The sequence below is a fragment of the Balaenoptera borealis genome (genome assembly GCF_965194805.1).
Source record: "Balaenoptera borealis genome assembly, chromosome: 9".
NCBI lineage: Eukaryota > Metazoa > Chordata > Mammalia > Artiodactyla > Balaenopteridae > Balaenoptera > Balaenoptera borealis.
This window is the reverse complement of record NC_138873.1, coordinates 108960671-108974071: the sequence shown is the minus strand read 5'-3', so window position 1 is coordinate 108974071 and position 13401 is coordinate 108960671. Positions and strand designations below refer to the sequence as shown.

Genomic DNA, 13401 nt, shown 5'->3' with positions numbered 1-13401 from the left:
TACACTACAGAGCTCTCAGGACAGCAGGGAGAGCACTGTCTTATGAGTCTGAGCAAAACAAAAAGCCTATTAGAGGCCATAACTCAGGGAGGCTCACACACTGAACAAAGAGTGATTTGAAAGATTTTTAAATGTGCACATAAACCACCTGGGGAATATCTTGTTAAAGTGCAGATTCTGAGTAGGTCTGGTAGGACCTGAGATTCTGCATTTTAACAAGCTACAAGGTGATGCTCGAGTTGCTGATCCAAAGAGCAAGGAACTAGAAGACAACATCTAGTCAACAAAGAGAACAGTTAAGGAAGAAAAAGTGTCCATCTCAACCTTCATTCTGACTGGAGATGTAAAAAAGAAAGACCCTTCTGATATTTTGAAGCCACTAGTTGACCACACCTGTGTTTATGCCTGATTACTCACTATCCACATGGTCCAAAGACACATGGGAGCATCTCACTATAAAGTGGATCCAAGTCTAAAGCTGAAGTGCTGTCAGACACATGGCAAAAGCAGAAGCAAATCCTCTGAGGACAAATACTCTCTCAACCCATGTCTTATGCAAGTCTCGCAGAGAGAATCCCAGTAAAACATTCAAGGAAACAAGCTATCATAAGCAAGATCATAAAGATCTATATACTGAAATAACTGAAATCAGAAATAAGCACTTAATGTGTTTAAGGAAATAAAAAAGGAGCCAAACAGAAAAAGGAGTAAGAGACTGTGAACACTGACTAGGCCAACATTAAAAACACACACAAAGAAATTTAGAAAGATAACAATTTAAATTTAAAGCTCAATAAAAGGGCTAAATAGCAGAATACATACAGTTGAAAAGAGAATCTGTGACCTGGAATAAAGTTCTAAAGAAATTATACCTGAAAAAGCATAGAGACAAAGAGATGAAAATAATAAAAAAGATGTCAAAATATTTGGAGGATAAAATGAGATCTAACAAATGTTTTTTTAACCATAGTTACAGAAGGAGATAATGGAAAGACCAGGAGATGTCCAACAGACAGGAATCTTCGGATGTAGGAAGCACAGAGAACTGCAAGTAAAAAAACAAAAAAAAACAGAGAAGCAAGAAGAACTACAATTCTGCATCCTGTGGAAGGAAAACCACATAACAGAAGACAGACAAAATGAAAAGGCAGAAGACTTTGTACGAGATGAAGGAACAAGATAAAACCCCAGGAAAACAGCTAAATGAAGGGGAGATAGGTAACCTTCCAGAAAAAGAATTCAGAATAATGATAGTGAAGATGAACCAGGACCTCGGAAAAACAAAGGAGGCAAAGATCGAGAAGATGCGAGCAATGTTTAACAAAAACCTAGAAGAATTAAAGAACAAACAAACAGAGATGACCAATACAATAACTGAAATGAAAAATACACTAGAAGGCATCAATAGCAGAATAACTGAGGCAGAAAAACGGATAAATGACCTGGAAGACAGAATGGTGGAATTCACTGCCACGGAATAGAATAAAGAAAAAAGAATGAAAAGAAAAGAATACAGCCTAAGAGACCTCTGGGACAATATTAAATGCAACAACATTTGCATTATAGGGGTCCCAGAAGGAGAACAGAGAGAGAAAGGACCCAAGAAAATACCTGAAGAAGTTATAGTCAAAAACTTCTCTAACATGGGAAAGGAAATAGCCACCCAAGTCCAGGAAGCGCAGAGCGTCCCAGACGTGATAAACCCAAGGAGAAACATGCTGAGACACACAGTACTCAAATTGACAAAAATTAAAGACAAAGAAAAATTATTGAAAGCAACAAGGGAAAAATGACAAATAACATACAAGGGAGCTCCCATAAGGTTAACAGCTGATTTCTCAGCAGAAACTCTACAAGCCAGAAGGCAGTGGCATGATATATTTAAAGTGATGAAAGGGAAGAACCTACAACCAAGATTACTCTACCCGGCAAGGATCTCATTCAGATTCTACGGAGAAATAAAAAGCTTTACAGACAAGCAAAAGCTAAAAGAATTCAGCACCACCAAACCAGCTCTACAACAAATGCTAAACGAATTTCTCTAAGTGGGAAACACAAGAGAAGAAAAGGACCTACACAAACAAACCCATAACAATTAAGAAAATGCTAATAGGAACATACATATTGATAATTACCTTAAACATGAATGGAATAAATGCTCCAAACAAAAACACAGGCTTGCTGAATGGATATAAAAACAAGACCCACATATACGCTGTCTACAAGAGACCCACTTTAGACCTAGGGACACATACAGACTGAAAGTGAGGGGATGGAAAAAGATATTCCATGCAAATGGAAATCAAAAGAAAGCTGGAGTAGCTATACTCATATCAGATAAAATAGACTTTAAACTAAAGAATGTTACAAGAGACAAGGAAGGACACTACATAATGATCATGGGATCAATCCAAGAAGATACAAAAATTATAAATATATATGCACACAACACAGAACCACCTCAATACATAAGGCAACTGTTAACAGCTCTAAAAGAGGAAATCGACAGTAACACAATAATAGTGGGGGACTTTAACACCTCACTTACACCAATGGACAGATCATCCAGAATGAAAATAAATAAGGAAACACAAGCTTTAAATGACACAATACCAGATACAGATTTAATTGACATTTATAGGATATTCCATCCAAAAACAGCAGATTACACTTTCTTCTAAAGTGCGCACGGAACATTCTCCAGGATAGATCACATCTTGGGTCACAAATCAAGCCTCAGTAAATTTAAGAAAATTGAAATTATGTGAAGCATCTTTTCCGACGACAACGCTATGAGATTAGAAATCAATTACAGGGAAAAACACATAAAAAACACAAACACATGCAGGCTAAACAAATATGTTATTAAATAACCAAGAAATCACTAAAGAAATCAAAGAGGAAATCAAAAAATACCTAGAGACAAATGACAACGAAAACACGATGATCCAAAACCTATGGGGTGCAGCAAAAGCAGTTCTAAGAGGGAAGTTTACAGCAATACAAGCCTACCTCAGGAAACAAGAAACATCTCAAATAAACAATCTAACCTTACAACTAAAGGAACTAGAAAAAGAAGAACAAGCAAAACCCAAAGTTAGTAGAAGGAAAGAAATCATAAAGATCAGAGCAGAAATAAATGAAACAGAAGTAAAGAAAACAACAGCAAAGATCAATAAAACTAAAAGCTGGTTCCTTGAGAAGATAAACAAAATTAATAAACCTTTAGACACACTCATCAAGAAAAAAGGGAGAGGACTCAAATCAATAAAATTAGAAATGAAAAAGGAGAAGTTACAACAGACACCGCAGAAATACAAAGCATGCTAAGAGACTACTACAAGCAACTCCATGCCAATTAAATGGACAACCTGGAAGAAATGGACAAATTCTTAGAAACGTATAACCTTCCAAGACTGAACCAGGAAGAAATACAAAATATGAACAGACCAATCACAAGTAATGAAATTGAAACTGTGATTAAAAATCTTCCAACAAACAAAAGTCCAGGACCAGATGGCTTCCCAGGTGAATTCTATCAAACATTTGGAGACGAGCTAACACCCAACCTTCTCAAACTCTTCCAAACAATTGCAGAGGAAGGAACACTCCCAAACTCATTCTATGAGGCCACCATCACCCTTATACCAAAAGCAGACAAAGATACTACTAAAAAAGAAAATTACAGACCAATATCACAGATGAATATAGATGCAAAAATCCTAAACAAAATACTAGCAAACAGAATCCAACAACACAGTAAAAGGATCATACACCACGATCAAGTGGGATTTATCCCAGGGATGCAAGGATTCTTCAATATATACGAATCAATCAATGTGATACACCATATTAACAAATTGAAGAATAAAAACCATATGATCATCTCAATAAATGCAGAAAAACCTTTTGAAAAAATTCAACACCTACTTATGATAAAAACCCTCCAAAAAGTGGGCATAGAGGGAATCTACCTCAACATAATAAAAGCCATATACGACAAACCCACAGCAAATATCATTCTCAATGGTGAAAAACTGAAAGCATTTCCTCTAAGATCAGTAACAAGACAAGGATTTCCATTCTCGCCACTAATATTCAACATAGTTTTGGAAGTCGTAGCCACGGCAATCAGAGAAGAAAAAGAAATAAAAGGAATACAAACTGGAAAAGAAGAAGTAAAACTGTCACTGTTTACAGATGACATGATACTATACATAGAGAATCCTAAAGATGCCACCAGAAAACTACTAGAGCTAATCAATGAATTTGGTAAAGTTGCAGGATACAAATTTAATGCGTAGAAATCTCTTGCATTCCTATACACCAAGAACGAAAGATCAGAAAGAGAAATTAAGGAAACAATCCCATTCACCACTGCAACAAAAAGAATAAAATACCTAGGAATAAACCTACCTAAGGAGGTAAAAGACCTGTACTCAGAAAACTATAAGACAGGGATGAAAGAAATCAAAGTTGACACAGATGGAGAGATACGCCATGTTCTTGGATTGAAAGAATCAATATTGTGAAAATGACTATACTACCCAAGCAATCTACAGATTCAATGCAATCCCTATCAAATTACCAGTGGCATTTTTTTACAGAACTGGAACCAAAAATCTTAAAATTTGTATGGAGACACAAAAGACCCCCAATAGCCAAAGCAGTCTTGAGGGGAAAAAACTGGAGCTGGAGGAATGAGACTTCCTGACTTCAGACTATACCACAAAGCTACAGTAATCAAGACAATATAGTACTAGCACAAAAACAGAAATATAGATCAATGGAACAGGATAGAAAGCCCAGAGATAAACCTACGCACCTATGGTCAACTAATCTATGACAAAGGGGGCAAGGATATACAATGGAAAAAAGACAGTCTCTTCAATAGTGGTGCTGGGAAAACTGGATAGCCAAATGTAAAGGCATGAAATTAGAACACTCCCCAATACCATACACAAAAATAAACTCAAAATGGATTAAAGACCTAAATGTAAGGTGAGACACTATAAAACTCTTAGAGGAAAACATAGGAAGAACACTCTTTGACATAACTCACAGTAAGATCTTTTTGATCCACCTCCTAGAGTAATGGAAATAAAAAGAAAAATAAACAAATGGGACCTAATGAAACTTCAAAGCTTTTGCAAAGCAAAGGAAACTACAAACAAGATGAAAAGACAACCCTCAGAATGGAAGAAAATATTTGCAAATGAATCAACGGACAAAGGATTAATCTCCAAAATATATAAACAGCTCATGCAGCTCAATATTAAAGAAACAAACAACCCAATCAAAAAATGGGCAGAAGACCTAAATAGACCTTTCTCCAAAGAAGATGTACAGATGGCCAAGAAGCACGTGAAAAGCTGCTCAACATCACTAATTATTAGAGAAATGCAAATCAAAACTACAATGAGGTATCACCTCACTCCTGTTAGAATGGGCATCATCAGAAAATCTACAAACAACAAATGCTGGAGAGGGTGTGGAGAAAAGGGAACCCTCTTGCACTGTTGGTGGGAATGTAAATTGATACAGCCACTATGGAGAACAGTACGGAGGTTCCTTAAAAAACTAAAAATAGAATTACCATATGACTCAGCAATCCCACTACTGGGCATATACCCTGAGAAAACCATAATTCAAAAAGACACATGCACCCCAATGTTCACTGCAGCACTATTTACAATAGCCAGGTCATGGAAGCAACCTATATGCCCATTGACAGACGAATGGAGAAAGAAGCTGTGGTACATATATACAATGGAATATTACTCAGGCATAAAAGGGAATGAAATTGGGTGATTTGTAGAGACGTGGATGGATCTAGAGACTGTCATACAGAGTGAAGTAAGTCGGAAAGAGAAAAACAAATATCGTACATTAACGCATGTATGTGGAACCTAGAAAAATGGTACAGATGAACCGGTTTGCAGGGCAGAAATAGAGACAGAGATGTAGAGAACAAACGTATGGACACCAAGGGGGGAAAGTGGCGGGGGTGGTGGTGGTGGTGGGATGAATCGGGAGATTGGGATTGACATATATACACTAATACATATAAAATAGATAACTAATAAGAACCTGCTGTATAAAAAAAAAATAAAATTATATTAAAAAGAAAAACAAAAAAACACGTGGACACAAAGTAAAATGAAGAACCCAATATTAAAGGAAGATCTAAAAAAGCAGTCAGATAAAAGACATATTACTAGTAAAGGAGCAAAAATTAGACAGATGACTTCCCAATAGCTATAATGAAAGCCAGAAGAGATAGAGCTGTGAGAAAATGATGCAGCGATTGAAACCACCTTTCAAGAACAAGAGAGAAATAAAACAAACCATATTTTCAGATTAAAAATAAAATATATATTTTAAAAAAAACACAGAACTTTATCACAAGACTGTCACCAAAGGGACCTTCTAAACAATGTACTTTAAGAAACTGATCCAAGGACTTCCCTGGTGGCGCAGTGGTTGAGAATCCACCTGCCAATGCAGGGGACACAGGTTTGAGCCCTGGTCTGGGAAGATCCCACATGCCGCGGAGCAACTAAGCCCGTGCGCCACAACTACTGAACCTGCACTCTAGAGCCCACGCACCTAGAGCCCGTGCTCTGCAACAAGAGAAGCCACCGCAGTGAGAAGCCTGGGCACCACAATGAATGCACCGCTCGATGCAACAAGAGGAAGCCCGCACACAGCAATGAAGACCCAACACAGCCAAAAATAAATAAATAAATAAATAAATAAATTTTAAAAGTTGTTAAAAGAGTAAATCCTAAGAGTTCTCATCACAAAGAAAATAAATTTATAAAAAGAAACTGATCAAAAAGTAAAGTGTGAGATAAAATAGACGATAAAAGTTTTACATGTTGACTGTATAAAAGTTTAATAGCAATATTGATTTGTGTTACTACACAATTCCACCCTAACATACACACAAGAAAACACACACACACACACACCCTTAAAAGGCTGAATAACAGAGGTGGAGGGTGAGTGAATTGAAAGCATTTTTAAGCTTTGTACTGTTTAGGAGGAGAATAAAGATATTAATTAACTTTCGACTTCCTTAAGCATGCATTTAGATTTCAAGGGTAACCAATAAAAAGCAGTGTGTATCTTCCAAAGCAGTGTGTGTCTTCATTTTTTCCCTTTTTTTTTCCAGCAGAAGAAAAAAATGAAAAAAGCAAACACTGAATTCAAAGTATGACAAATAGAAGGTGCGAAAAATAAAGATGGTAGAAATAAAGCCAATTTTATCAGTAACTATAATTGTAAATGGATTGAACTCTCCAGTTAAAAGGTATGCTGTCCGACTTCAAAATAAAAACTCACCAAAATATAGCCATATGCTATTTATATGAAGAGAACCATTACCATGGTTCAAAAAAAAAAAGGAGCAATGTTATGGACGGAAGGTTTGTGCCCAACACCCCCCCCCCCCCACAAATTCACATGCTGAAATTCTAACCCCTGATGTGGTGATATTAGGAGGTGGGGCCTTTGGAAGGCAAGTAGATCATGAGGGTGGAGCCCTCATGGTGGATTAGTGCCCTTATAAGAAAGGCTATGAGAGCTTGCAGGGGCCGTCTGCTCTCTGCCACATGAGGATACAAGAAGAAGACAGCCATCTGCGAACCAGAAAGCAGGCTCATGCCAGAGACCAGATGTGCTGGCACCTTGATCTTGGACTTTCCAGCCTCCAGATCTGTGAAAAACAAATGTTTGATGTTTAAGCTGCCCAGTCTATGGTACTTTGTTATTGCAGCCTGAGCTAAGACATGTGAGATGCACCATTTCCACATCTTCTGAAAAAAAGGGGAACCCACAGAAAATGGAAAGAAAATAACAACAATAAGAGAAAAAATAATAACATAAATAAAAGACATAAAACTAAGAGGATCAACAAAACCAAAAGTTGGTTCTCTTAAAAGACTAAAACTACTGTGAAGTCTTTGGTAAAGCTAATATGAAAATGACAACAACAAAAACAAAAACACCCAAAAAAACCAAGAGAAGGCAAAATAAATAATAGGAGTAAAAGAGGAGTACATAGCTACATAGAACAAAAGTTTTTTCAAAACCCCAAACCAGGAACTTTATGCCTATATATTTAAAGTATACAAAATGAACAATTTTCTCAAAAAATTTAACTTATCAAAACTGACTTAAGAAGAGAAAATCTGATAAATACCACAATAATCATCACAAAAATAACCAATAATTTAAAATCTTCCCCAAAGAAAAGGGCAGGTCTAGACAGTTTTGCATGCAAATTGTAGCAAACACTCAAGGAATGGAATATTTCAATCTTAAAAAAAAAAAATCTAATATAGAAGAGAAAAGGATGAGAAAACTCTTGAATTCAGTAAGAGGCTAGAATAACTTTAATTTCAAAACCAGAAAAGGAAATTGCAAGACAGGAAAATTACAGGCCAACTTCTAAACAAAATATTAGCATACCAAACCCAACATTATATTAATAATATAATCAACCTGATCAATTTGAATATTTTCTAGAAATGCAAGAGTGATCCAGCACTAGAAAAATTTATAATTCACCAACCCACCATATTAAAGGAGAAAAGTGAATTAACAAACAAGATGAAGAAAAATGAATTAGTAAATTTCAAGATTTATTCTGTCTTAAAAAACAGACAACTACATAAACAAAAAAAACCCCAAATCCTTCTAGAAATGGCAAGGGACTTCGTTAACCTAATAAAGGGCACATCTACAGCTAATATTACAGGATGAAATATGAACATATTCCCTTTACAATTATGAACAAGTATGCCTATCACCACTTCTAGTCAACATGGTACTGGAAATCTGAGCAAGGACAGAAAAACAAGAGAAAAGAAAAAGATATAAAGATTGGAAAGGCAGAACTAGACTTTCATTATTTGCAGGCAATATTTGTGTGTACCTAGCACCGGCCCCACCAAAATCTGCAAATAAGTTATTTAAATTAATAAAGTAATTTAGCCAGGTTACTGGACACAAAATCAATAAATAAGTCAACTGTGTTTCTATACATAAGCAGCAATCAGAAAATGATAATCTTAAAAAATATCGAGCAGTTGTAACCAAATCCCAACACGAACTTTTTTTTTTAAAGAATTTTATATGGAAAGCAGATATCCAAGAATAGCCAAGACACTTCTGAAAAACAAGATGAAAGGACTTACCCTACTAAATATCAAGAGTTGTTACAAAGGTATGGTTATTAAGATAGGTGTTACATCACAGGAACAGACAAATAGATCAATGGAACTGAAAAGAGAGCCAATAAATAAACCCGTGTGCATATGCATATGTAAACTTGATTTATGACAGTTGCGTTACATCAAGGGGGAAAGGTCCAATATATGGACCTGGGACAACTGGTTATTGACATGGGAAGAAAGTGAAATTGGTTTCCTGCCTCACACCATACATGAAAATCAATTCCTGGTAGAATAAAGGCTTAAATATAAAAAGCCAAACTATAGACCTTTGAGGGGAAAATACAGAAGAATATCTCTATGACCTTAGGGTAGGGAAGGCTTTAAGAAAGACCACAAAGCACAGACAATAAACAAAAGGATCACGACAAGATTATAATAAAATTATGAATATCTGTTTATCAAAAGACACCTTTCCTTTGAATCTGTGTGACTGTACAATCAGATCCATTAATTTATTCTGTCTACTGCTGAAGATAATTTTTAAAAAAAAGACACCATAAGAGTAACAAAAGCAGCCCACAAACTGAGCTTGAGCTTGTATGGCTGTTAGCATAAGTGAGGCCATCTTGGGCCCATATAGGCTTTCTGCTGACCCTACCCAGGACTGTACTGCGAAGTAAATCACTCTCTGTTGTCAAGGGCTTAGCAGTTAATCGACATTGTTTAGTAATCATTCGGATCAGGTGGCCTCTATACTCTGTTAGTCCCCAGTGAGGAAAATCTTCGCTGACATATTCCGGGCACACACAAGACCAGTTACCCACTCATAAATCTTAGCAACGCACTTCCTGTTTCCAAGCACATACCTCCATAGTCTAGGTCAACTATAAAACTGTCCCAATGGCCCCCTTAGCGGTTTGGAGTGCGGCTGTTAATTCTTCCTGATGGTTGTCTGCCTGCTCTCAGCCTTTACAGGTAAGTTACCCTATGATAAACTGATTCACCAATTGTATGAACCTGCTTGCCGTGTTTTTCAGTCTCAAGATGCCTTCTCAGCTCAGTAAGCACTTTTCATTCCCTCCGCCCTCAAACAGAGCTATTTGCCATTTACATAAGTAAAAAAAGGTATAGTGGTCAAATACATGTAAAGAATATAAATAAGAAAGACAAACAACCCAATAAGAAAATGAAGAGATACTTCATCAAAAAAAGCGAAAAACTTTCGAAAAGATGTTTAACTTCTCTAATCAGAGAAATGCAAAATCGTAATGAAATACCATTTCAACACCCTATAGGCAGACAAAAATTAAATTTTCTGATGCTATCCAATGTTGGCAAGTACGTGGAGCAACAGGAACTCTAATACTGCTGGTAGAAGTATAAATTGCCAGTAGGAATGGAAAATGCCTTTACAGCGTGGCATCATATTGTAAAAGTGAACAGGCCTATGCCACGTATTCCAGGAATTCAACCCCTTGTGCAAGTACACCTACAATGTACACAAGATGTGTAGCAGTCAATCCTGGTGCTTCTAGAGTTACACAATGTCCACTGAGAAGGGGAAAGGAAAAACGTATGATACACTCTCACAACTGAATGAATAATTACAGCATCACATATCAACATGGATGAATCTCAAACCTGTTAGCTGAAAAAAGCAAGTAAAATAAATACAAATGGCATGAAGCCCTTTCTATAAAGATCAAAAGCTTGCAGTTACACAACTGCATCAGGAAGCAGGTAGCAGGTAGCCGCTTGGCAATGGAAATATTCTATTTCTTAAACTGGAGAATGGATTCATAAACGTTGGCTTTGCTTCATAACTCACGTGTGCTATGTAAATTTTTGGTATGAAACACTTCATTCTTAAGCTTTGAACATTGGTGAAAAAGGGATATTGAATGAACACACAACGGAGCTTTACACAGTTATTACCTCGAGGTTTGGATAGTATGGGACTTTTACTTTATACATTATTCATTTCTGGATCATCTAAAATTTTTACAACTAACAGGTAGTCTGGGGAGAGATGATTACAGAAAGGAAAACAAACTTTATAGGAATCTAGGGCCCATCAGGAGGAGGGGCGGAATTGTCTTCAATTTAACACAATTTCTCCAGGATGTCCTAAATTAAAACTAGGCTTAGCATACTCTGTGGGTTAAGGCTGTAATATTTTAAGAAAATTTTCCAGCAAAAATGGGTTTTACAAAAGATTGGTTTTTACTGAAAGCATGCATACTTTCCCAGGAACAATTCCTGGCTTCACCTAATTTTTATTATACTTATTTGCCTTCGGCCCACTTTTCCAAAATTCTGCACTTTTCCACTTTTAGTACTGTAGACTGGCAGAGATCCTTTTCGCTGTAAATAAACTAAGTAAGTAAATGACGACTCCACTGCCGCAGGGCCCGCTTTTCCACACTCTCCACGCGCACCACATGCCGCGCGCCCTGAGAACCCCCCAGGACCCAGGACGCCCGCCCCGCTTCGTGGCCATCGCGGTGGCCGCCGGGAAGCGGGCGTCCGGCCAGCGGGGCCCAGCGACTGTCCAGCTCCGGTCCCGCCCGGAGCTCGGGCGGGAAGGACCTGCCGGGGACGAGCGCGGTGGCCGAGCCGGACACGAAGGCTCCCCAGGCCCGGGGTCCCCGAGCCCGCGACACGCCGCTGCCCCGCAGGACGCGTTTCGCCCGGCACCCGGGCCTTCGCGACCCCGCCCGCGACCTCGGCCCCGGGGCCGGGCGCCTTACTTGCCGCTCTCCACGATGTGGCCGGTATGTGACCCAGCAACGAGGCGAAGCCCAGCACGACCATGACGCCAACTCCGCCAGCGTCCGCAACAGCCGCGTCTTCCCGGCACGCTCCGCGGGAGGGGCGTGGAGGGGCGGGGGCCTCCGCGGGTGGGCGGTGCCTGCGTGGGGCCGGGGGCGGGGCCTCCGCGGGGCGGGCGGGGCCTCCGCGGGGCGGGCGGGCGGGGCCTCCGCGGGGCGGGCGGGCGGGGCCTCCGCGGGGCGGGCGGGCGGGGCCTCCGTAGCCAGCGCTGGGAGTCTGCGCTCCCTCACCTGGCTGTCCGCAGGAAAAAGTGGAGCGGCTCGGCCTTCTCGTGAAGAACAACCCAAACTACCCTGAACCTCGTGTTGATGAAAACCTCCAATCATGGCTGAAGTTGGATGAGGGAATGCTTCCGTTTGTTCCTCTCAATCTGAGGCGAAGGTCTCTTGGAAGCTCGCTGTTCCAGTCCACAAATAGCGGGCACCTTCTACTCTTCTGCCTGTGCAATAGGCTTCTTTCCCCTCAGTTCTCCGTCTTATTTTTTTACATTGCTGCTTGTTCAGGGAACTCTGACCCACTGACCGGGTGGCCTGGAAGATGAGGTTTGGGTGCAGCGCAGAACAGAGGGATCTCATCTGGTCCCGCTGCTGGGAAGGAGCGCTGCGCGTCCGCCCTCCGGTTCCAGCGGCTCTGCCGTGCTCGGAGCACGTGTGGCCGGTCAGGAGGCTTCATGGGACCTGTGGAAAGTCTGCGCAGAATCACAGTGGAGTCCTTCGGGTTTTTGTTTTTTTGTTTTTTTTTCTTCCTTCATTCCTTCCTTTCTTTCTTTTTTAGGAAAGTTCTTGGCCAGCTCTCGGGCCCTGGTGATGTCTGACCGAGTAATATCAGGTGGCTATACAATTTGGGTTTCTCATCACGAACCGGAGTCATCTGGTCCCCCTAGATAAGGACTCCTTTCACCAAGAGGCAGTGGTATATTCGGAACGCGGCCAGAGCCAAAACCCAAGCAGTTTTCATTAGCAGGTAGCTCGGTAGCTTACACACACACTTTTCACCCTTAGTTCATATCTACAGCTTAGTGATGAGTTCCTTGTGACCAGCTGACAGAGGAAAAAATTCAAAGCTGGATTACAGAGGGCTTTGCTCGATATACTGACCAGCTGGCAAATGACTGCTTTGGCATTTTGAGCTGCATTTAACAGAGGCCCTCGAGGAACAGCAGAGAATAAAAAGATCCTCCCAGAGGGCAGAACTTTATCTTACACTCTTTGCCTGGAAGGAGATATAGCTTGAGATGAAGATCTACATCAGTTCATGGGCACTGAAATCAAGTGGTCAGGGACTGGGAAAATGTAACGATTTTGGAATAGGTTTGTTTTGGAATTAGGACCTCTCCAAATGACCCCAAAGCATGAGAACATTTGGGTCCCATTGAGTGCTCAAAAGA

The 13401-nt window shown here is 39.7% G+C and overlaps 1 protein-coding gene across 1 annotated transcript in view; it reads right to left on the bottom strand.

Moving 5' to 3' along the window:
• SDHAF4 (succinate dehydrogenase complex assembly factor 4) overlaps nucleotides 1–12070 on the bottom strand; it is a 32797-nt gene extending 20727 nt beyond the window's left edge. Inside the window, exon 1 of the mRNA XM_082405133.1 lies at nucleotides 11933–12070. Within this exon, the coding sequence (XP_082261259.1) occupies nucleotides 11933–11996 (64 nt within the window). The 5' untranslated portion in view covers nucleotides 11997–12070. The remainder of the gene's footprint in view (nucleotides 1–11932) is intronic.
• Nucleotides 12071–13401: the final 1331 nt, after the last annotated feature.